Here is a 24,123-nt window from a genome sequence, read left to right on the forward strand (position 1 = left end):
TAGAGATGATTGTTTTTAGGCATCATAAACCAAGAAAGCTGGAAATCACTGAACTAGACCATATGTACTGACATAACGAGTCATATTCCCAATTCTCTCAATAGTAAATCGTCATTCCTACTTCTTCTATACAATATAGCAAATCATCAAAGTGCAACAAAGTGCTACATGTTGCTATTTGCTGCAATAAAGCCTTCATGACCTGCACTGTACAAGGTAATCCAAGCTGTACGGGGTCTGTTTCCTGTGTCAGCTCAAGTGTGAATTATTTAACCACCATCAAAGCAGGAAAAGAAGATTAAATTGTGGAATTAAACTGCATGTGCACATGTAGACACACATAGCAGAAAGTGCAGACACAGCTTCATATCCCAGATTAGCAACATTACTTATTAGGACTTTATTTTAATGTACGGATGACTGATTGTACCTTAATCTTAAAGGACTGTAAATAATTTAACCCTCATCAGATGACTAAAGATTTCACCCTTGCTTGTAAATCAACTCATTTGATTTATGAACTTGTTTGTCCCTGCTCCTTACTGCAAAAACAACATGTCGTCCCCACACCCGAATAATTGAGCTTCTGAGTGTAGTCCATAGATGGGATGACAAACTTGCTGTCTGCAGTCATTTTTACACAACACATCACTGTCCGTCCAAATTATATTTCCTGGGCTGCGAAAAGCTGCCGTGCGACACTTGGCAGGGCAGTGACCAAAGTGTAAAAGGAAAGACAGAGCAGAGATGTCTGATGATCTGAATATGAGATGCTTTCTTGAAGGTTTATGATGTGTGTGGAATTCAATCTGGCTCCGACGCTTAAATTAGGTGATTTATTTTTATTGCTTCTTTTCAGTAGCTTTTTTAAGGAATGCGAGCTGCATGGTTCATCTCTTAACTGTCACTCAAAGGTGATTAATGTTGTAGCAAGGCTAATTGACTCCCTTCTTGTCAGTGGGCTTTATAGCTGGCTGATGTTTCTGAGATTGCCGCTGAAAGCTTGTCGCAGAAATATCAGCTTCCTTCCCCCACCTCTGCCCCTTTCGTTAGGCTAAATTAATTAAAGTGAATTATCTTGACTGCGCATTAGTCCCTTTTGTTATTCGTGAAAGAACAGCAAAGGGCTACAAAGAGAAAAACTGTTCTCCATCTAAAATATCTTGAATTAGTGGACAAAATACTGCTTTTTTAGGGGGTGGTTGGGAGGGTCCTATACACTCAAAATTGGCAACAAAAGGTTTTTTGTTTTTTTTTTGAGTAACCCAAGCACTTACTTTCATCTAAAGGCCTGATAGAAGGTTAGATAAAAGCACCCTATCCGTCCCCAAAATATGAGCCTATAGAACAAAGTCAACAAAAGCAAGAGACATCTAAGGTATTGACTTCATTCCCCCCATCCCCACTCCCCCAAATAAAAAGTCTTTTTGGCATTATTTTGGCTGAGATCAAAGCTGATTTATGAAGTGGTGATGTCTGCTTCACTAAAACCAATGATTGTACCTGTCCACAGCAACACACATGGCCTTGTCCATGCTGAAAGCATGCTGCAGTGGTGAGCAAAATCCAACACCCCCCTCCCATCCAACCCCCTACCTCCACTTCTAACCATGCACTCTCTGCAGCCCAAAAAAAAAAAAAAAAAAAAAAACGAGCAAAAGAAGCATTGTTGTGAAAGGGGCTTTGGGTAGAGCAGCGAAAAGCCCAATTTACAATACGGTACGGTCGACGCCTTTAGATGCATGTTGTGGCGGCGGTGGAGTGGGTGGGCTTGACCAAAGGCATGTTTTTCCTAAGCGCACGCAGCTGTGCAAATGTTCAAAAGAAAGCATGAAAGCACAGAGTTTGCCGGTGAGGGGCATCTCGAACAACATATCCATTAAATTTGTCACATAAAGGAACAACAGTGAACACAAGTCCTTTTAAATTTTCATTAAAATGTTATAGAATGGCGCTAATGTTTTCCACACAAAAGCGTCAGTGTAATTTTCAGGAAGGGAAGTGGGTAACAATGATTAATAGCTTCAGAATAAGTAAACGTGATGTTCCATCCAGATCCATTAGCATCAATTATTGCAAACCTGGGTTGGCATTACAAACAATGATCCAGATTAGGCTGATGATCACATCCCAGACATATGAGCTTTCCAAATGCCAGCACAACTTATCATACTTTAACAAGCCCGTCCAACCGTGACTGTTAGATTCATTCCAACCTGCTACTCCTTAAGGATGCTCTTTGTCTACAAGTGGATAGTGTACGTGTGTGTGTGCATCACAGCTCAGTTGGTACCAGTTTACTTTTATTGTTATTGTATTTTATGGCCGTTTTGGAGTTTGTGTTTATGATGCTTGATTATTTTTTCACATTTGGTCACTGAAATAAATGGGTGAGACAAAAACGGCAGCACAAACCACATCCTCAAAAATTACCTCCGCAAATCAGTGTCAACGTGAATTGAAGGTTATAAATATAGATTATAGTGTTCTGGGAGTTTTACCTGGCAGTTCATAATAAATATGCATGAGAACAAATCTTATTCTCCACCCAAACCGTCTGGGGTGGAGTGGAATAAAAAAGATGATAACTTCAATTCTCTCAGGATTTGTAGGGTGTAAAGCTGCACAAAGGTTGTCAGTACTAATTTTAGAACTGATATAAATGGGATTACTACAGATATTTTGGTTTTGCGCCTCAATAAAGTTGGGCATCTCATAACATATGCATTAAAATAGACAGTGAAGGAGCAAGTAGGATGTTCTAGTCACCCGATTTAGATGTTCTCAGCCCATTAAATGGTCACTATCAGTGCATATTGTTAGTGTACATATAGGACAGAAAGAACCTACACCACTTTCTATAGGCACCGTAGGGGCATTATCATCACAGACTGTATATAAAAGATGGATGTTGGTTTGTGGACTACTGTTGTGAAGCCTTAAACAACCTGAGGACACTACGCATGGTGATAAGATAGTATCTATTTTACTCTAAATGGGACAATTAGGTAGAAAATGAACATCACACTGTATTGAAGGAAATGTTAAACCAGCAATTGAGACCATAAAATCGTTAGGAAAATGTTTGCTGAGGTTACAGATCAAGCGAGAAGTTGGCACATTTTCTCATTTGGTTGGGTTGATTTTTGAAATCACAGGAGTTGCCCCCTGTTGGCTGTTAGAGGAAGTGTTTGATCAAGGACCTTCCACATTGCCTTCACTTTCAGGTGTGGAGACTATGTTCATGTTTCCATACAGTCTGTGTCTATAATTCATTCTGCTAATTGATAAACAGAAAGTAACATCAATAACATCAACAATTTCTTGAGCTGTAGCATTGCAACATATGGTATACATAGCAACAGGGTTTGGCATGTGGATTCTTATGAAAATCAAACAAGTAATTTTGGAAAATACCAGTACACACTGCATTAAAAACAGCAACTGAAAGCTAAACAAACAACAAACAAAGTCAAGTCTCCCGGCTAGAAATTTGACTGGAAGTGGCAAATTTGAAACTCAACCACCATTAAATTGGATGATAACAGCCTACTAGAAGGTGCAAGAGGTCCCCTTTTGGCCCATAGTCCTGGTCCATTTAAAAAGAATAAAATATTCTATATTTCCAAAAATGGAAATTGATACGATGTGTTATGTTGCATTACTGTTAGACTGACTTGTGACTGTTCACACATACCTCTAAGATTTTGTCCCCATCTTTAATCATTAAATTGGGTATCTTTGCAGTGTTATATCAACAGTCCTCACACTCAAACCACATATATGAGTGTCAGCAGAAACAATTATGTTTGTTTACAACCGAGGTTGTATAAAGAGCAAGAAAATCCACAGTGATTGGATATACAGCCATTATTTTTTTAGAGGTTGTCAAAATATATCTATTTAAATGTTATGTTATTGTTAAAGACAGCTAGACTAGCTGGTTAGGTTTAAGAAAAGATTATAGCTTGGTAAAAATGCATCTAAAACCTGCGACAGTGATAGCACTGTCATCTTTCTGAAAAGTTCTGGGATTTTACCGGCATTTTTTCCATACAGTTTCAAGCACTGGTTGTTTTAACCTCCCTCAAAAAATGCCCAGTAATGTCATTTTTATAGTGATATCGGGGTGGTTATGGAGATATAAACAAACATTACGCAGCTCATTTTACTTATATTTTACTTAACTTCTAATTGGCTGCAGACTGTGTTAATATTAGTATTTATCTAGCTGTAAAGCCGGCTGTTCACACTTCTCTAGTTCTTTCCACTAAGTGAGAGATAATTTCACTGTCAGAAATATGTGCTCAAATTTGAAACCTGCATGATTGCTGAATTCTGCTCCAACAGACTTGTTAACACCAAACTCCCTGATTCTGCAAGGTAGGCTTTTTGCCTGCAGCATTACCCTAAAAACAACTTAATTTTCTCAAAGTTGTCAAAGGTTTTCTCAAACAACAGAGTCGTTCAGACTTTATTTTGCCAGTTTAAGACAAGTAAGCTGATTTAGATGTTGTGTAAATGGGTGAAATATCCCTTTAACAGCCATTCTGGTGTACACTGCTACCAAAGAGTTTAGTTAAAAGTTAAAAGTAGTGACACTGCTGAGTCTTTTTCTTAGGGACATCTCTACTTGCCTTCATTTATCATCAAAGACAGCTCTTATTTGAAGTGGACGGACAGTTAAAGAGCTAAGCAGTAAATCCTGTTGTGCCACTTTATAGCAGGTTCTTAAGAGTGATATCTTGATAGTGTACTGCAGATAAAAAGTAAGAGCCAGTGTATACCCATTAGCTATTTACACCTCATTAACTAAGTCAATATACACACTCCACATTATCACAACAGCTGAGAGGAGTCCAAAGGATTTATTTGCATTTAAATGAGGTATTCATGTTTCCCCTCCAGGTTTTAAAGCCTACTCCGGTGACACCAGGAATTTTCACCCTTATATGCTTAGCAAAATATGAGCTTGTCTGATGAGACGCTGTACAAGTAAGTGAATACACCCTCCCACGCAAAACCAGGATATGTTTCAAGGCAAGATACATTTTCAACATTTTATTTTTTTTCCCATCTACAGCTGGACCTTCTTGACATCTCCGGTCACGGAAACGTCAACACCGAATAAGCTCGTCACTGAATTCAAAGCACAACCATCTCAGTGCCACCCATACAAGAGTCCCACGCCGTAACTCCAATATTGAATATACAGCCTGTTCATCAGTGAGAATTATGGGTGTACATCTTTTACATAATCACTGATACAGAATCAATAGACATACTAATCAAGGGCAGTGGGTATTGAGTGGGAGCGCCTAACGCCCATCAGTTATCCTTGCCTCAAGAGGTAGACAGCCACAACCCTCGCTAGGAGTACCATCATCCATCAAAAGTTTGTGACACGGAGAGGAAGGCTGAAGCATCTGGAGTCGCGCCAATTTCAAAGAATAACCTTGAAGGCGTCACGGAGCATGTAGACTAACAAATGTTAACTGAGGAATATCATTGTGCTGAAGAGCGCAGAGCGAAGAGTTTTATTCCATCTTTTGTTTACTATTGTTCTACAGAATACAGAACATATTCAAGTTCAGGAAAGAGCACACAGTACACAACAATGAATATTAAAATCAGATAACATGAAAAATGTTACAGAAAAAAAGATAAAATTTACATTACAATTCAGATGGAAATGTAAGATTTCAGTTAAGACTTGTATACAAGTCTGAAGTGACAGTACATTCCAATTTAAGCAACACCAATAATGCATTTTTAGAGAGATTACTCACCAAGATTAAGACACCGCTAATACCCATTTAATTAAAGAAAAGGCAGAAATCCCTCACACCCAGAGCTAAATGACTGAATTAGAAGGCAGTGCATGTTCACCGAACAACAATACGTTCTTGAAAACAGGAGGTCCCGCTTCTAATGACTCACTATCAGGATTTCATTATCAACTTAAAGACCCCGTTCAAAATTAATATCATTTGACCTTCACGCCGAGTCAAAACAATTAACTATGACACTGATTCGTTTGATTTTGTGAGAAACTAGCAGATTATTTTGGTTTGCCATCACTAAGCTTCTGTACCATGCATTCAAGTTTTAGTCAAATGTTATTTTCACTAAATAACATGACACAACACTATCTCACTCTAAACAAGATTTGATTTATTATCTAATATTGTAATAAAGGTACCCACTTGTAAATATTAGAAACTCACATGGTTAAGATAAAACCAGTTTCCCAGTGTCTGGTCATTTCACCTTTATTTATTGTCTTTTTTTTGTCTGTGTTGACAAGTTATTCATTTGAAATTTCAACGCTTTCTTTGGTCTTGTTCAGCTGACAGTAACAGCACAAGACAGCAGAAGGTGAAGTGCTGTCAGCTGAAAAAGAAGAAGTTGAGGTAGCCTACAGTGACCAAATTGAGTGAGCAGAGTGGGCAAAACTCTTTCCTGGTGTGCTGACTGGCATCAGCGCTGGAAAGCAGAACAGTGAAGCACTCAACAAAGGCAGCTAGTTTGATGTGTTGTGTGGGCATTGAGTTCCTAAAGCGCACTTTCCCAAATCGCACTGCTACGGATGAACACACTAAGGTTACTGGCATCACTGAATGTAGTCTGAACATGTTTTTTCATTCTGTTTTCCTGTTTGTACTGCAACTTATGCATGCTGTGATATACAATATGTTTTGAGGGTTGTACTGAGCAACATCTGTTCTCTCAGAAAGTCTGTGAGTTCAAAATATAATGTATAAAACACATGTACATATGTAGATACTGAGCTACACAGCATATTTCATCAAAAATTTAGTTTAGTGTTTATAATAGAGTCAGCTATGCATGTATTTATAGTGCATTTATAGAATATGTAGTCACAGAGCAGAGTTATAACTCCATTCCTGCTTTGTTGTTTTGTATTTGAATCTTTGGGGCTATTTAGAGGCAGAATCCAACAACAAACTGCACATGAGATAGACATTTATTATGGCCCTATGCGGTTAATATGACCAGCATACTGGTACCCATTTACACCCATAACAGATATGAAGCTACATTAGCATTCACTCAGAGTTGTGTTTCTGACAAATGTTTTTTCGCTCTGGTTTGGTCTTTAAAATTTGGTATTTAAAATTGTGGCTTTTAATAAATTGATAATCTGCAGCACTATTAATAAATAATCAATTAGTCTATAAAATGACTCATGTAAATTCATGTTTTGTCCACATCCTGATAAAACTGTACCACTCAGCTCCATGAACACAGTGCTAGCAGGTGCCCCCATGCCTTGTATACGTTTTATACACTCTAGCAGGGCAACTAACTGCCATGGAAGTCTCTGTCATGGTGCCCCTTGCTAGCTAAATGCTCTCTGCTTGCCGACACAAAACTGCATGTAGTCCAAGCAATCGCTACAATATTATCTGCAATCCATTTTCACACATGCATGTCCTTCATTTTCGGCATTATTGGTTAATACATTTGCATTTTGCTAAATTATCAGCAGCAATCAATCAGTTAACAGTTCATCATTAGCCTCTACCAACTCCTAAACAGAATTTGTAACTGTCAAATGCTCAACCGTGTTCACTACTCTGATGCTAACTATGTTCATCTGCTGTTTGGTCCAGAAGCTTTACCTTAAGAAAACAGCTGCTGGAAGGACTGATGAGAGCTATGAGTCTGAATCCAAACAGTGGCATCAACACACTGAGCTAAAGATGCTAAAGAGTCCAGGAGAGCTGAGTCAACCTGCAAATTCAATGATAAGATTTCAAGTTTTAAAGTTATTTATTGTTCTCATGAAGAGATAACATTTTAAACATATTACTTTATCAGTGGCTTGAGATCTTCCACAATCCTGCCCACATAGAGTGGCATGAACCCACGTGAGGTCCTGATCCCTAAAAACCAAACGGCAACATTAAGACCTGCTCTCCCACTGAGTGCTGCAGAGTGATTAGGTTTGATTTCTGGAACTGCCTGTCTGTCATGTCGTTCGGAACATCAGGTTCAAGGGATCCCTCTTTAAGATAGCTCACGCTGACTCACACTGGAGTTGCAAGAAAAGAATAGCTGGCTGATATGAGAAGCACATTCTCTTCCATCACCGTGCTGTGACACAAAAAACAGGTTTTTGCTGTGTGTCTGCTTGTGCGGTTAAGAGTTCTGACCTCCTGTTCAAAACGCCTTGTATGGTTGTATGGCAGTCTAATATCCTGACAGCTCAAAGGTTGCTTTTTTTAACCTAAAGTTGTCATATCAGCTGGTATGTATTGTTGAATAAAATCTATATCTTATAATGTGGCTATTACAATGATGGTATACCATTTCTAATGAATGTCTCTATATGCATGTGCTGCGTTCTGTTTGTCCCCGCAGCAGAGAAAGGTTTTAGATGAAAAGGGTTGGCTAAAACTGAAAAAGATTGGAATCACTCACTCAGTACAGAAACTCAGACAACTGCAGACACTATACAGGTTGTAGCATTAAATTCAATCCAAGGTCAGACTACAAAATTGTTCAAATCTCATGAATCTCTGTTAGCTCAGAGAACTCTCAACAAGTAGCTGTTCATAGAAGGCGATGGCAAAGACATGCATCACAGAGATCTCACACCACACTGTCTCCATTATTAAGGAATGAGTCTTCAGTTCTACAACGGTTCAATGTAAAACTACAAAATCAATGTCATAGAATGTAGTTTTTTTTCTCCTAAACTACTGTCATAGCATTAAATTACACTTATTCTGACCATTTTGAAGTTTTTATTTCTATTGGTCTGCAGCAGTTACATAGATCTTGTTGAAAAGGCATAACATCCACTTAAAATCACATGAAAAAGACGAAAATCAACAACACGTCTGGCTCCAACCTCACCCAGTTCAATCAAAAGGTGCAATAATTTCCTTAAATGACTGGGCGTTGTAGTTTTCAGACAACATGACTCAAATGGGCATTTATTTTTTTTCATATTTTTAGCTGCAAATTGCCGCACATTTTGTGCACTAATGAGTATTTACTGCAGCAGGACAGCATCTGTGGGATTGATTCAAAGCTAAACACAGTTTATGAATTCATGGTAGGAAGAGAAATGTCGCCCAGTGTGACTATGTGACTCACTGATGTGTTTTCAGTATTTTGTGGGCAACAATGAAGCTCTGTGGCACAAAGATATAATATGGAGACTTTGGCTACGTAGACCATAATTGTTAGAAGGATCAATCGATTGTTGATTTTCATGGGAATTTCACCACACCTATCCTGTCCTTAGATGCTAAATTCCATTTGGTTGTATCAAAAACAATGCTACAATTAAATGCAAACCAAATGACCATCAATGCCTCCCATCCATGCTTCAGTCAGGTAGATGTCCCTTTGACACTTTCATTCTCAGTGATATACACTCCTTGATTCCCAAGCCCTATCCAGTTTCAGAAGGAAATAAATCAATTACTGGAAGTAGATGCTCTCAAGATCATGCAAGATTAGATAAAAGATCTGACAATCTTTAAATCCCTTGACTTTTGACTTTTCAGGTGTACCAGATGTGCATTTTTATAGTTTCAAATGATTACTCCCATTTTAACTCTGACGGCTGCAATTACCACTGGTCTTATTAGGGGTGTGAGCAGGGTCAAGCTCTGCCTTGTGTCAAAATCACAGCCAAATTATGCATAAAACTAATTACCGGGAAAAGGTTACGATCTTACTGCAGACTAGTGCTGAAACACTACCAATACCTCAAGTGTAGTACAATTCACTTTGTGTATTTGACCAGGAGTTACAGAAGCTGGAAATCTCTGCCTCCCCCCTGCAGGAGGAAAAACTCAGGCACTTTAGTTCCTTATATTTCTATAAAGAATTACATGACAGTCTCCAGTAATACCAGTTGCCCTTTAAATTATCCGCTTGAACCTTCACCATTCAATCACGCTGTGGAGTTAATTAAGCTATACCAAGAGTAATAAAGAAGACAGATGACACTCGGTCATACATGCACGCCCTGACTTTGTGACAACAACTGAAGGCTGGTAAGGTCAGAGCCCAACAATTGATGGAACTGTCATCCTATCATAGTGGAAATTCACCAGCAGAATCAGATTGTGGAATGACTTCCTACTGGTCCAGGAGACCAAACAAATGGCCTGAGGCATATCGGTGGCCTTGTCCCCAAACGCTGAAGCCCAGAAACTAATCTGAGCAAGCAATCACTCACTTGCTGTTAATGTCATCATTTACGGCTGTCCAATAACCGGCACATACAGTAGAAATGTATTGACTCACTCCTGCTGTAGGAATATGAAGTTCAGAGGCTGTCAGTTAGACTCATCAAGATCCTGCAAACAATCTATCATCCTGCTGTTCAGAAATCAGTATAAAAGAGTCATTAAAAAAGCATTAATCTGCAAAAGTGACAGTGCTGACTTTGCATCTCGGACTGTTTTTTTTTTTTTTTTTTTTATTGGCGTTCTTTGTTCTTTAAAGAGGTGGAAGTTGAAGTAACATCACTCAAACTGATCAAACCGTATTCTAGGTAATGATCCATCATCACACAAGCAATGTTAATGCTAAAATGTCAAGAAACCTCTGCCAAATGTATCAGCTGATGCATAATTCAAATAAATATGCACTGCAGGAGCAGGTAGTGGCGGCAGAAAGTGAAATATTTAAGAGTTTGCACCTCAACTTTCTCTTTCATGTCATTTAATACCTGTACTTCACTACTTGAAAACAAAATATTCTACTTTTGACTCCACCACATTTGGTTCACAGCTATTCTTCGAAGCTCTTTTGTAAATTAGGATATGGCCACATACATGCGATCAGCTCAAAATATAATGCAGTTACAAATTAAATAAAGAGTAATGAAATTTTCTTTAAAATACAATAAAACTGGTAAAATAGGAACCATGAATAACTATAGGCTAATATAATTAAGGTGTTATTTTGCCAAATGAATGTTTTTTGGGCAGCAAAATGATCTTAAAACACAATGCTGGCATATTATTACCTTATGATTAGGTAAACATGGTGAACGCTTTAACAACCAATGATCTATTTCCCATCCTGCAAACACAGAGCAACTTTAGTATCGCTTTAGAGTGGTGTCTCCAGCCACATAGTGAATTCAAAACCATTATTCAGTCTACTTTTAGCCCCGTTTTTGGTCTCCACCAGTAAATAAAAATGGACTATAATGGTCCTTAAAGTCAGGAGGAGCTGCAGATTTAATGGGGAAGTAAACAAAAGATCTTTAACAGTTGACAGCATCAACAGTGGCAGATCTTTCAATTGCCATACGTTGCTTTCACATCTTTGTTTTGTGTAGGCTGATTTTTGATCTGCAGCAATGATGAGTGTAAACTGCAGTCAGCACACACAGAGAACTAATAGCTCCCCAGGGAGCTCTTTCCCCATGTTGATCATATCATCAAACACAACCCGCACTGTTATCCTCAGTTGCTACTGAATCGACTTTTTTCTGCTGCCTCTCTTTTTTGTGCAAGATCCAAAGTTTACCCAGAGAAAGACAGAAAAAAATAGACTCACAAGCAAAGGTTAGACTGGCCTCTCGGCTGACGATGGTCCCAAAAGAGTTGGAGGCGAGGCACTGATACGTTCCAGCATCTTGGTCTTTGTTCAGATGACTGATTCTGAGGTTGCCTCCAGAAAGACTGTAGTGAGATCCAGATTTGGGACTAATTTCCGTGCCATTCAGTTTCCACCTAAAAAGAAAAGAAGAAAAATGGCCATGTAAATGAACAAATTAAACACTGTTCAGTGATGACTTGGGGATGGAAGTCTTCCAGAGTACAAGAAGACGGAGAACGTGACTTGTACATTTGATTGTTTCTCAACAGGAGGGAAATAAAAGGTGGAGTGGGCTCAGAAATCATGGCCTCCAGCTTTGTGTTAATCTAAGCAGCAGTGAACCACTATGGTGCCAAGGACTCGACTCCCTGAGAATAGATAGCATTGCAGGCCATCCATCTTGCCAGACCCCAGTCAGACCGCATAAAAATCCTGCTTAATCATTATGGTGCAACAATTAAAACAAATGCCTGCAAGCTTGCCTCCACACTTGTGCATTCCAGGCCCGTCCATATGATTATCATTGGTGTTAGGGGTGATCAACGAAGGGTGTAATTCACTTAAAATGGCAACAGACTTTCCAATCTCTCCACACAGATGCACCTTCTTAAAAGAAACACGGGTAGGAGGAAAATCAGTCACTGCACAAAACTGGCTTCAATCATACATCTTACTTCAGCCAGGGCAAAAAAAAAGGGAAAAAAAAAAAACACAGAAAAAGATCTCACACACTGTTATTTGCTATCAATGATGTGTAACCATCAAGGCAATAAAAGATTCTGCAAAGATAAACAAGCACAAAAAGAGCATTTTATATCGCATTGGAAAATGGACAATCAAGATTTGATTAGGGGCCCAGGGCGATTTTGTGGCTGATTATCTCTTTGAGGAGAAGTTCTAGATTTCCTTCGGCTTTGATTTTTTAATTTTCTTTGAATGATTTCAGGTCCAGCCGGGAAAACAGCGTATTGTTTCATTTGGAAAAGAAAGCAGCTTTGATGTGACGAAAAGGGGGTTTGCTAAAGCCCTTTTGTACAGTAGACAGAAGTTGTACAAAGCTGTTTGGTGTTCTGCTATCTTTACTCCCCTTGGTATGCCAATTTGGTGCCTTTGAGGCAAAATAACCTTTCAAAGGAAACACTGACAGTGCTGTTGTCTTATTGATGTGGTAATTTCTTGCTATATTACATCTTTTATAGTATAATATGCCCTATAGAGTAGACTCGTTTGCTTATTGCGTTGCAGAAAATGTTCCATACCGTGGCCATGAACTCCTGCAGAGTCGGCGCAGGATTGTCGTATAACACAAGCAGGAGCTGATTACATGAAAAACAATGTCAGACTGTGTTGCTTGCCAGCCTACTCGCACTCAAACGTCTCACAAGCAGCAGAATATTTGTGGGCCGGGGCATTGCAGCACTCACAGAGCGCCTCTACACACTTTGTTCTTTTAATAGACAAAATGTGTAGCACAATGGTCTTTCATGGCCCTTCTCCAGTTCAGTCATAAGTAAGTGCACACTCTCAAGAGCCTTATTACTACACAATAGAGAAGAGCCTGAGGGGGGGTGGTTGCATTCTCGCAGGACTACAGCAAACAATTTATTTGCAGCTGAAGTGGAACAAACAGAAATCAACATAAATATTTCACACCTTCGACTCGAACGCCAAAATAAAGTGGACAGGAGGGCGAGGAGGAGGAGGTTGCGTTCCAAAAACCTCCGTATCATGCTCAGATAGTGACATCCTCTGTTTCTGAAAAAAACACGGCATCAAACATGAAAGCAGTCTTTTCATAGTCGTAATTGCTCAGAGAGACTCAGCATTGTATCCACAGTGAAATGGTTTAATCATTGACAGCTTGAAAACCAAATGTTGCAAAAGATTTTCTTTGCCAGCCGTCAATTCTGTGCTTTATCTGGGTCTTTTGCTAATTGAGCCTGGAAAATGTTTTGATGTATCCGAGTGAGTAATCATGTCCCATGTTGAAAAGGAAGAATTTACGCAGTTGGAGGAAGACATTGTGGATCTCTAAAATGTACCATATTGTGTATGTGTGAGGTAGTAAAACATGGTGGTTGTTAAAGATAATTGCCCACCCAAAGCTGCCATTGTTCTTTTGTGACAAATTATACGGCCTGTGACAACTCTTGTCACTTAAAGCCAATTAAAAAAAAAAACTACCTAAGCTGCTAAGTGACAGATATTCAAAACTTGAGCGCATTTTAACGGCAGATAAATTGAGAGCAAGAGCCATGATATAAGGCAGCACGAGGGGAGCTCAGTGCGAGATGGTGTCACCGCACATCCTCTGTGGGAAGCAGAGCAACAGATTACATCAAACACATGTAAACTAGATGATTTAATAATTCTATTTACAATGATTTATGATGGCAAGCAGGCCAGAACAGCAGTTCCATTTGTTAGGCACATGCTTTATCCAATCATGAAACAACAGGCCGTGTACACAGTGGCATAATACCACGCCATCTGGCTCATGAGGCTGGGAATGTTAGGCGGTCTGCTCCTTTTCTTAAGCCCCGTGCATTGAAGTGCTTAAAAAAATACTTTGTAATTGGCACACCTGAGATTTTTCAGATTGATGTAAAGCCAAATAAGGGATATTTAATATGTATAATAAAACATTCAATTTCAAAAAAGAAAATCTTGGGGTATAAAAAAAAGAAGAGGGGAAAAAATGTCATCATGTGTGAGGTGGCATAAAAATCCCAAATCTGTTTCAGAGGTGGTGAAAAACCTCAGTTTATGCACTATAAAAGGTACTTCTAAGGTTTTTCTTCACAGGACAGCTCTTCCAGTTCTGGGTTTTTTGAACTGTAACGCCACCCATGCTGTCTACATGTTTGATTCCTCTGCGGCTGTTTGTACACAAGCCAAAGTGAAACAAGACTGACGGTGGCTGAGCACTGCTATGCTATTCGCACTGGGAAACTCATTTATCCACCAGCCTGCAACTATCTGGGTGCCCAGCCACTGCAGGCATCAAGGCTGTGAGTTTGAAAATCAGAGGTGGCCAAGAGATTCATTCTCTCTCAGTGTCGACTTGGGCTGGATCAACCATTTTGAGTATTCAGTGGTGTGCACTTTGTAGAGTGCACATCACACTAGGGATTGACCGATATGGGTTTTCCTGGGCCGATACTGATGCCAATTATCAGTAATCAAGAAAGGCCAATGACCGATGTTCAAAACCGATATACATTAGATGCAATGTTTTAACAGCATGTGATAGCAACGAACCTGTCATTAATAATTAGGCTTCTTTATGAACAAGGGTGATTATAGCTGAATATGTAAAATGGAAATGGGAGCGATTAAATTAGGATTCTCTTCTCTGTTTATGGTGAATCGACTGAGATTGATGTGTTTGATTCCTGCAGTTCCATCTGCTGTTCTATTTTCTTAAATTTTCACAGTTGTATTTTTTTGCCCAGTTAGGTTCATTTCTTAAAGCATTATTAATTATTGTTTTCTGTGGCTGCCAACATAGCCGCTAGCTATGAACATAGTCTTAGCCACTTAATTTCCTGGTTTGTGACAACGGCTTGTGTTTTTTGCTCAGTTTTTGCAGTCTCTGCTTGAGAGACATCCTTGAGTGTCCCGAGACCTGAAGCATCACATTTAATTTATCAATAATCGGCCAACAAAAACATGCTAATGATCAGAAAAAATGCCAAATATCGGCCACAGTACTCAGCCAGGCCCATAATCGGTGTATACTTATCACACTAATGTGACATTCATGCAACCAGTGAAAGTAAGACCACTGTCTTCCTATCAAACAGTAGGCTACATAACTTGTGAAATAAAGCCTTTTAACTGTGCCTAATGACTCTGCTGTGCAACTCTCTTCTCATCCAGGGTCTAACAGGGGTCAAACGCTGCATGGTTTTGGTGACCCGCCACCAGGGAGGAAAATTACTGAAATGATGCAGATGTTTTAATGTCATTTCACTGACCCCACAGAAAACAGACACAGAGAGTGAATTAGATAAAGAGACAGAAATAGTTGGAGCACGCAGATGGACAGAGAGAGGGATGAAACTGAAACTGACTTTCTGCTGGCATTGAGAAGCGACAGCTGCATCACATATATGGAAGATAGAAGAGGTGCAGCGGTGTGTATATACAGGTATATGACATCTACCCACCTGTTGGCAAGAGGGTTGATGATTTGCTTAATTGAAAACAGCCACATAAGGCATCCAGAGGAACTTTTTAAATTGGTTGCACTGGTGTTGCTAACTTTTGGTGCACAGAATTTTGACGCAGTCAAAGTTTGTCACCGTGTCTTTTGGGGTCAAATAATACATTCAAGCATTCTGCACATTTCAGAAATTTTTCAACTATTAGCACTACATTGTTGTATTCTTACAATGTATTCATACAATACTGAACACACGTCTTGGCTCACGACATTTAATGTAAACACTGCAGCTCCGCCTGTTACAGTTTACTGCCACATGTGACATGCAATTAATGAACTTTCAGCTTGATTTAGCTCTTGTCTGCTTGCTGCAACACATCTTTAAGAGGCAGCAGCCGCTCTGACGGGGACCACACAGCGACCTTGACAGGAAACAGCTGATTAGGTCATCCTTTAAGCTGGCTCAGACCCAAGTATTAAATGTACCAATCCTTCCAAATCTCACCCCAGCAATTTCAGTGAGCAAACATGATTGATTTGAACTCTTACTTGTCAGAGATGCTGCAAACACAACACAACACCCTTTCAATAGACTAATGGTCCATGCGAGGAGGAAATAAAGAGGGGAAAAAACTGCTGCTCTTTGAACTCGGCAGCGGAGAAAAGATGTTTGAGGTCGGCGCATACAAGGCTTTACATGAATTCCTCTGCTGCAGACAGACAGCAGGCTTCGATCACGAGGTTGAAGGGAAAATCCAGCACAAAAAAAGAAGTCATGTACTACATTCCCATGATCCCGATCAGCTCAGGCTTGTTTTCGGAGGATGAACAAATCTTTTCTAAAGCTAAAAACAACACAACCAAGACTCTCTTGTTGCTGCATCAGAAGACAAATCCTGGAGCCTGAAGCTGAGGACGCAGTTACAATATACTGAATATAATGCTGGATCTGGACACTCTCTGCTTTGTGGGCTACAGTAAAACAAAGCACACTTGAGTCCTGGAGAACCAAATCTAATTCTTAGTCATGAGGCAACCTCAGGCTTTGTCAGATTAGAAACTTGCTGCTTTCTAGTTTTAGAACAGAGGTGTCGCATTGACTGTGTGGCTTAAACTGCCTTAGATCAAAGGAACAACATGTGATCTTTGTTGTGCAGTTCATGTTTTCGGGTTGTCACTGAGAGTTTGAAAACTAAGAGAAGGCTGCAAATCCATACATCTGGAAATACTTTATATGAGTAGTACTTTATATCTTAGCATATTATCAAAAACAACACTGACTAAACACCCTTGCTGCCCATTCAGAGTTCACATTTTACCAGCCTGAATCTACACCAAAGCAGCTAGAAGCATTTCAAATGTGCAAAACGTCTTTATATCTGCCGTACCTTTATTTTACTTGCTAAAACTAAATTCTGTCCCAGTGTTTTATGTATTTTTTGAAGGGTTTTTAGGGTATTCAACACACTGTAAATACACGGATAGAGGATAGTCTTCCACGGACATAAAGACTATGCTCTAAATGCACATTTCTCTTTTTTTAGTTATTGAGTTCCTGTTCCTATTGCTATGTGCTTTGGGAGTAGAGTATAGGTATCCTTTATCATTTACTTTAGAAAAGGTTGATTAAGATTCCTTAAGTGCAAATACTATGTTTGTTGGCTGCAGATCAATACACATTTTATACATCCCAGAGAATTTCAACAGCAGGAAGCTTATGTAGAATTGACTCAAAATAAACTACGATGTCCATTTTAATCCCGTTAAAAGATGACATCAATCAGTGTAATATTGTGGCTAATTGATTTGTTTGTAATAGTTTTGATAAACAATGGAGTACTAAGAGGCAAAGGTGTTCTAAATGGCAGGCTTACATTTGGAAGAAACATATTTTCTCCCCAAAAGGTAAGACTACGACATCTTTGGAAGAGCTTCCAGTTTGAAAGAGTCTCAAATTCTGCACTGAAATTGAAATTGTGCACCACTTGATCTGAAACAAAACTTTAATCTGTAGCTGACTCTGGTTCACATCCTGTATGGGACCATTATTCTTAGAATTAAAGTTCATTTTACTTTGCTATTTAGGTTTATAGGAATGTCATTTTAGAAGACATGGCTTAAGAGACCTGGTCTGGGTAATTAAGTTTTCCAATACTTCCTTCTTATTGGCATTCAGAGCTACCAAAATGCAAACAGGGACTGATGTGCCAGTGATATGTTTTCTAAAACTGAAAGATGTTAAGACGGATACTAGTATAAAAGCAGGTATCATCAGTGTGGAGGAATAATATGCAGAGGAAGGCAGGCGTAGCACTGCAACCACACACTCACCGATACATGGGAGGTGGGCTTCCCTGGGCTTCGCAGCTGAACACCACCTCCCTATTCTTCTCCACAGTCTCCACAGGATACACAATGCTGCCAGGCTGCTTGCTGAAGACAGGACTCTGCAGGACACTGCTCTCTGTAGGACGACAAGGAGAGACAAAACTTATACACCAGACGATTTGCAAACCAATTAGTAACATGTTGAGGCTGCTTTAATTCTTCTGTAGGGTGAAACCACAAGCGGAGAAAACATATCAATTTGAACCGCCCGTCACAAAACCGCGGCGTCGAGAAGAATGATTTGAAGTGAGACGTGTCTTCAGCAACTACTTAGGTGGTAATAGGATATAGAGGCTGATTTATGCAGGACAACTATCTGGAACAACGTCCACCTCATTCACTTCGATCAGCTTGTTTTTCGTTGTTTATTTATTTAATTCCCCAGTGTTGTAAGCATTATGCGCCCAAACAGAGGTGTAATCAGACAGTTTCATGTTGTTAGAGCGCTTTGGCATAAATGACAAAACAGAAAGTCTCAGTTCATCCATTAGAGCAGCCATTAACACTTTTTGTGCACTCTCTTTTTTTTGTCATTGCATAAATTGCAAGCAGAACCAGTCTGATTTGGTTGTTATATCGGGCCTGCTTTGTGTCGAGGCTTTTATCAAATCGAAGAAAAATACGACTCTTGGATTTTCCTTGAAGAAGTCTGTAATCTATAAATGAAGACAAATTCTCTCTTTTTAAAAGCATGTTTCTCTTTAGAAGTCTGAACCCATTTCTGGTGGAAATAGTTCACCTGAACAACAGTGTTGATGGTGCAGCACTTGATAGAACAAATTTTTTTCAAAGCGTTATAACCAAAAACATAATACGGACTACAAAAAGGCTTATAAAATCAAACAAGTATAGTAAAAGTATGAGAGGCTACAAGTGCAAGATCATTTATTCCTGTGTGTGTCCTGGGTAATGTAGTTGGCTGTATGTGCAAGTAAATGCATACATGATTAATAAGCTAAGACAAAGAAAAAAGAAAAAAGGGACTGTTCCAAGAAAATGACAAATGAACACCAGCTCACAAACTAGGTCTTGTGAGGTTACAATTTGCAAACTGAACCCATAAAAACAACCCAAAAAAGCCCAAACTATAAGCTTGGTTGTAAAACTGTTTTTTTGCTATTCTCTTTATTCATAGCAGTCCAACCACAAGTCCTCGAATTGTGAATTGGTGAATTATGGCATTTAGACGTTTCCTATTCAAACAAGACTACAGTGGCCCTGAGAGATCGACCTGCTGTAACCGTGAGATAATAGACAAAAAAAACCTTGTGAAGAGTGGAAAAAATAAAAAAAAACTCTCAAATTTGACAACAAAGATTCAGCATTTAGAAAGAAAGCACTGCAAATCCACAAAAACACAATCAACTACAGAAACGAGGTCCAAATAGTGCAGAATACAATGGAAACATTACCAGAGGGCACTAGAAGAATTATGAATACAGCTGGTTGTTGTTGCAATGATGAATAGTGACTCATGAAATAACCGAAGTGCTTTATCTGTGCTGTTGGAAAATGAGCTAAAATGGAAGTCTTCTGTTTGTTTTAACCTTCTGATAGCCTGATTCATGTATCACTGCAGATGTCTATTGTTAACTGGGTGCTATCAATTTGCCCAGTATTGGGTTACCAATTGAAATGCTGCTTATGATGAGGGGTCAGAGGATTAAAATAGTAAATTTGTGGTATGTATCCATGGAAAGAATGGAAAGTGAGGCAAAGATTTGGGAGACTAAACTGTAACATGACTGTATCTTTACTATAAAGTCAAAGCAGGAGATTGCTTAGTCACTGGATGATACAGCTAAACATTCTTACACTGGTGCTGTTGACAGGTAAAACACCACGTTGAAACAAAAATTAAAACCTTCACACATTAAGTAAAGTTGTCTGAAGTCGCCTGATCCCTTAACACAGTGTACATACTGTCCTTAGTGCAACTCAAAGACTCATTCTCCCTCCTATAAAGAAGTATCTCAGCGAACATGACAGTAAATTTGAATATTAGAAATGATTTTGTCATGCATCACGACTCAGCCAGCCACATATTCTCCTGCAGCCAGTTAGGGAATCCTGTCATACTGAGAAAAGTTTACTCACACAGCCTGTGACATGGAATGACCATGGAAGCATAGATTCAATGTATGTTTCAGCAGTTACAGTGAATTCATGGAAATCAGGCTTTACTGAAAGACATGGGGTACAGATTTCCTCCTATGGCAGAAGATGAGAAGTGACTGCTGTTCTGACTGTGCAGTGGATAATGAGCTCTAAAATATTCACACAGGCTGCGGCATACAGCTGAATCATCCTCTAAAAAGTACGGGACTTAGAGCCAGATGATGACATTAATAAATGATCAGGAAGTCAAGCACATTTTTTTTTGCCCTTCCCATTTCCTTATTGAGTATCCATGCTTGTCCAAGTGGAACAGAATATGGCCTTGTGGAGCCTGTCTTGACCAGGAAGTTGCCTCGCTAATGACTCTTGGTTGTGGAAGGTAGAGGTGGAACTTACGGTGCTTTTGGACAGCTTAAATTACATTTAAACGGAGTGTGATTGGCATAGTGCACTAAAAAGTTAACATCCTACATTGTTGCTTGTGCAAGATTTCAAATATAGCTGTGCATGCTTCAACAGGGCAGGATGGAGGTCGCAGGGAGTGTTTCTGAGTGAGAATTTAGGAGGATTTCAGTCTCAAAAATGCCCCAGTTCTGCAAAATGTGGTAAAAACATGCTCAAGATGTCACAGACTATAAACCTGACAGTATAATAATTCTGTACCTTAAGCACAAATGACTTCATACAGCATTAAAACAAATTGTTAAATGATATCAAGTTCATTAGGTCAATAAAAGTATTATTAATTACAGAATTAGACTCAAAGTAGCCACTACTTGCCTTGATAACAGCTCAACACACTTCCAGTAAAATCATAACCAGCTTCACGAGGTCATCACAGTTTTCAATAATCAATGAGCCTTTTTAAACATTAACTGGCAGGATTTCTAGCCTTAATAATGTAGACCATCACTTGTTTATCTAGGTAGTGTTATTATTTGACTACTGTAGCAATCCATATTAAAGCACAAGCAACTCAAAAACCTAAAGAGAAAAACAGTCAAAAAAAATCTAGAAATCTTTAAGTTCAGCCACAAAGTGATGAAAAAAGCTCCCATGATGACTGTCCCCAAGAACGGAAGAGTTCCCTGCTGCAGAGGATCATTAGAGTTTCAGCCGCAGATATCAACAATTAATGGAAACTCAGATTAGAGCGTAGGTCAATGCTTCTCAACTGTTGGTGGGAGACTCAGTGTGTGAATCAGGAATTCAGATGCAAAGAAACCGCTACTGAGGAAAACCAAGAAAAAAGAAGAGAACTGCTTGGACTAAGAATCTCAAAATCTATCTCCAGTTTCAGGAAAAATGCACTTAACAAGGCCCATGTCTTCAAAGAAGTCAAAGTTCCAATCAGGTGTTATTACATGAGACTATCTGGCCTCTGCAGAACTTCCTAGACCTGGACCAAAGCTGAGACTTTAGCCATTTCAATAAGGGGCAGTCAGAAATTTAGACTTCTTTTTTTTCTCCCCAGTTGCACCATACATGTAAATGGAGAAGCTACTTTTATTAAAAAGTCTGCTATATGCACAAAAATCCAACCTTCATCAATGTGCAATGACTCTTGGGAGGTCAGACCACAAAACATTCACTCATTTTGCCTTCAAACTGGGACAGACTTCATCATGTCACTGTTACACATTTGCTCTTTGATTGCAGCCTTAGAAAGATGCAGCGCCTGCATTAGGACAAAGCTATGGGTTGGACATTAGACCAATGGAAAGCTGAACTTTGGTCTTAAAAGACCAGATGTGAGGAGAATCCAGAATTCTTGCAATACTTAATCAGCAGTGCTAACACAACATCCTGCAGCGACACATCATCTCAGGATGAGATGAGAAAAAAACCCATCTTCAGGCTCTGTAAAGGCCAACTTTGACTGGTACTGTTATATATTTCAACTTGGATGCCACACTTTGTAGCACATAATGTGGAAAACTACAACTGTCCAAATGCCATGGACTTTAGTATCAATATTTGTAGATTTTTTTGACCTTTTGACCCTTTAGTATCTTCATGGAGCTAAAATTTGCTACTGACAAACCCTGTAGTCCTTAAAAATCTCTGTCCAAATCTCCTGACAGGATATTTTTGAAATTTGTTGGCAATTCTTAAGTTTCTCTGGGGAGGAATTCTTACATTTTTAACCTCTCACCTTTTCTTTATGTCTTTAATCTTGGGGCACTTTCTCAAACACTATGCAAACACAACACTGCATGTCCATAAAAACACAATATTTACAAAAAAAATAAATAAATCAGCACCTGAAATGGTGAATTCAAGCAGTGAAAATAAAAAAAAATATATCCTCTTGTATATACATCCTCCACAATGGAAATCGCAACCCTTTTATTGTGTCCTCAAACCATACCAACTTTTAAGCAACAGAAAGATTCAGCATTGAATTAAGCAGTGAAAGTAGTGACAGATCTATGCATAGCTGGATAGAATGACATGCTCAGGGTAATGCATAATTCAAAGAACTGCTCAATAGGCAATCTAATTCAAGACAGTGTTTCCCTGCACACCTCCCATTTTTACAGCACCAGAGTCTGCTTCCAATCCCCCAGAAGCATTCAGGCTACATGTTAATTTTAGTGTGGGGTAAGCTATTCTTTTTTTATGCAAAACTGAACACAAAATTTAAAGGTATCACCTCTGACGAGCATCCAATCTGCATAAGTCCGGAGAGTCAAACAAAAGTCAAACACAGAGAAATGAAACCTGCATCCACTGTCATTACATCGAGTGCAGCGTGGCTTAGATTTATATTTTTAATTGTAATCATGACTTACCACTGCTCTGCATAGAGAGCACAGTGCTGCTTGGTTTTGTTCAGAAATGCCTTTCAGCCATTAACCAACATCCATCCAAAAGAGGATTTAAAAAATAAAAGAAAACAATACAGCAAAATGCATGCTCATCTTTTCCCTTAAAATTGCTTTTGGCATGAGTTTGTTGTTGCCTGATCATCCTTTAGTAATTACTCAGGATATTCAAGGACACAATGAGTCTTATCTAGCAAATAACTTCTCCATATTTTGGTTACAGACAGCCCACTACATCCACTATAACCTCATCAATTCTTGGACAAAACAAAATAACAATGTGTTTATTCCAACAGGCACCAATTGCACCAAAAGATAAAACTGACTGTAGTGAATTGGTTGAATTTAATAGCAAATTTTTCCCTCCTATTTCAGAAAGCCAAGGGCTTATCAATTCTGGGAATAATTTTAACATTTTGCAAAAGGTAGAAAATGGCACATCTTCTCAATACTATCCAAACTTCCTCGCTAAAACACAAAAGTGGTAGAAAATTAAAAAGCAAAGCAAAACAATGATGAATCCTCAATGGGCTGCAAAAGGCTCCATTAATCCACACTTGTCAGAAAAAAAAACTTGCTTCATGTGAACTGATAAAGTGACAGAAATCCTACATCACTTAATTTTATTTCAGTGAAGATTAATATCTGATTTACAGTCAGCAGAGCTACTTTAACAGGACTGCTGTGAAAACATTACTGAAACCATCTGCCAATAGATTTCCACCCTGATTTATTGAATGTGTTTTTTATGTTTTTATTGCAAAATCAAATTACCAATCCCGTGTTAAATAAATATGAGCAGACAATATATATATATTTTTTAGCAGCGTATCTATCTTAAAACAGTTATCACTTCATCATTATACTCAAACTTCTTTTTGTGTTCTTCAAGCTATAATTCCAGTAAAGGTGTTGACTGTATATACTGTGGTAACATAATGCAAATTAAGTAATGTCTTCAGCATCTGTTGTAAGAGTTGCTTTAGGCAATTTTATTTCTTCAAAACAAGAGGTAGGGTA

The 24,123-nt window shown here is 38.9% G+C and overlaps 1 protein-coding gene across 3 annotated transcripts in view; it reads right to left on the minus strand.

Annotated features, from left to right (window-relative positions):
* The window catches only part of cntn4 (contactin 4), a 161,251-nt gene that overhangs the window by 90,123 nt on the left and 47,005 nt on the right, over nucleotides 1–24,123 (minus strand). For all 3 annotated transcript variants that reach the window (XM_023261306.3, XM_023261305.3, XM_023261304.3), the window contains exons 3-4: nucleotides 18,101–18,233; nucleotides 11,560–11,735 (exon numbers count right to left, since the gene is read on the minus strand). In XM_023261306.3, coding sequence (XP_023117074.1) covers nucleotides 11,560–11,735; nucleotides 18,101–18,233 — 309 coding nt within the window. The remainder of the gene's footprint in view (nucleotides 1–11,559; nucleotides 11,736–18,100; nucleotides 18,234–24,123) is intronic.

Source organism: Amphiprion ocellaris, chromosome 5 (assembly GCF_022539595.1).
Source record: "Amphiprion ocellaris isolate individual 3 ecotype Okinawa chromosome 5, ASM2253959v1, whole genome shotgun sequence".
Lineage (NCBI taxonomy): Eukaryota > Metazoa > Chordata > Actinopteri > Pomacentridae > Amphiprion > Amphiprion ocellaris.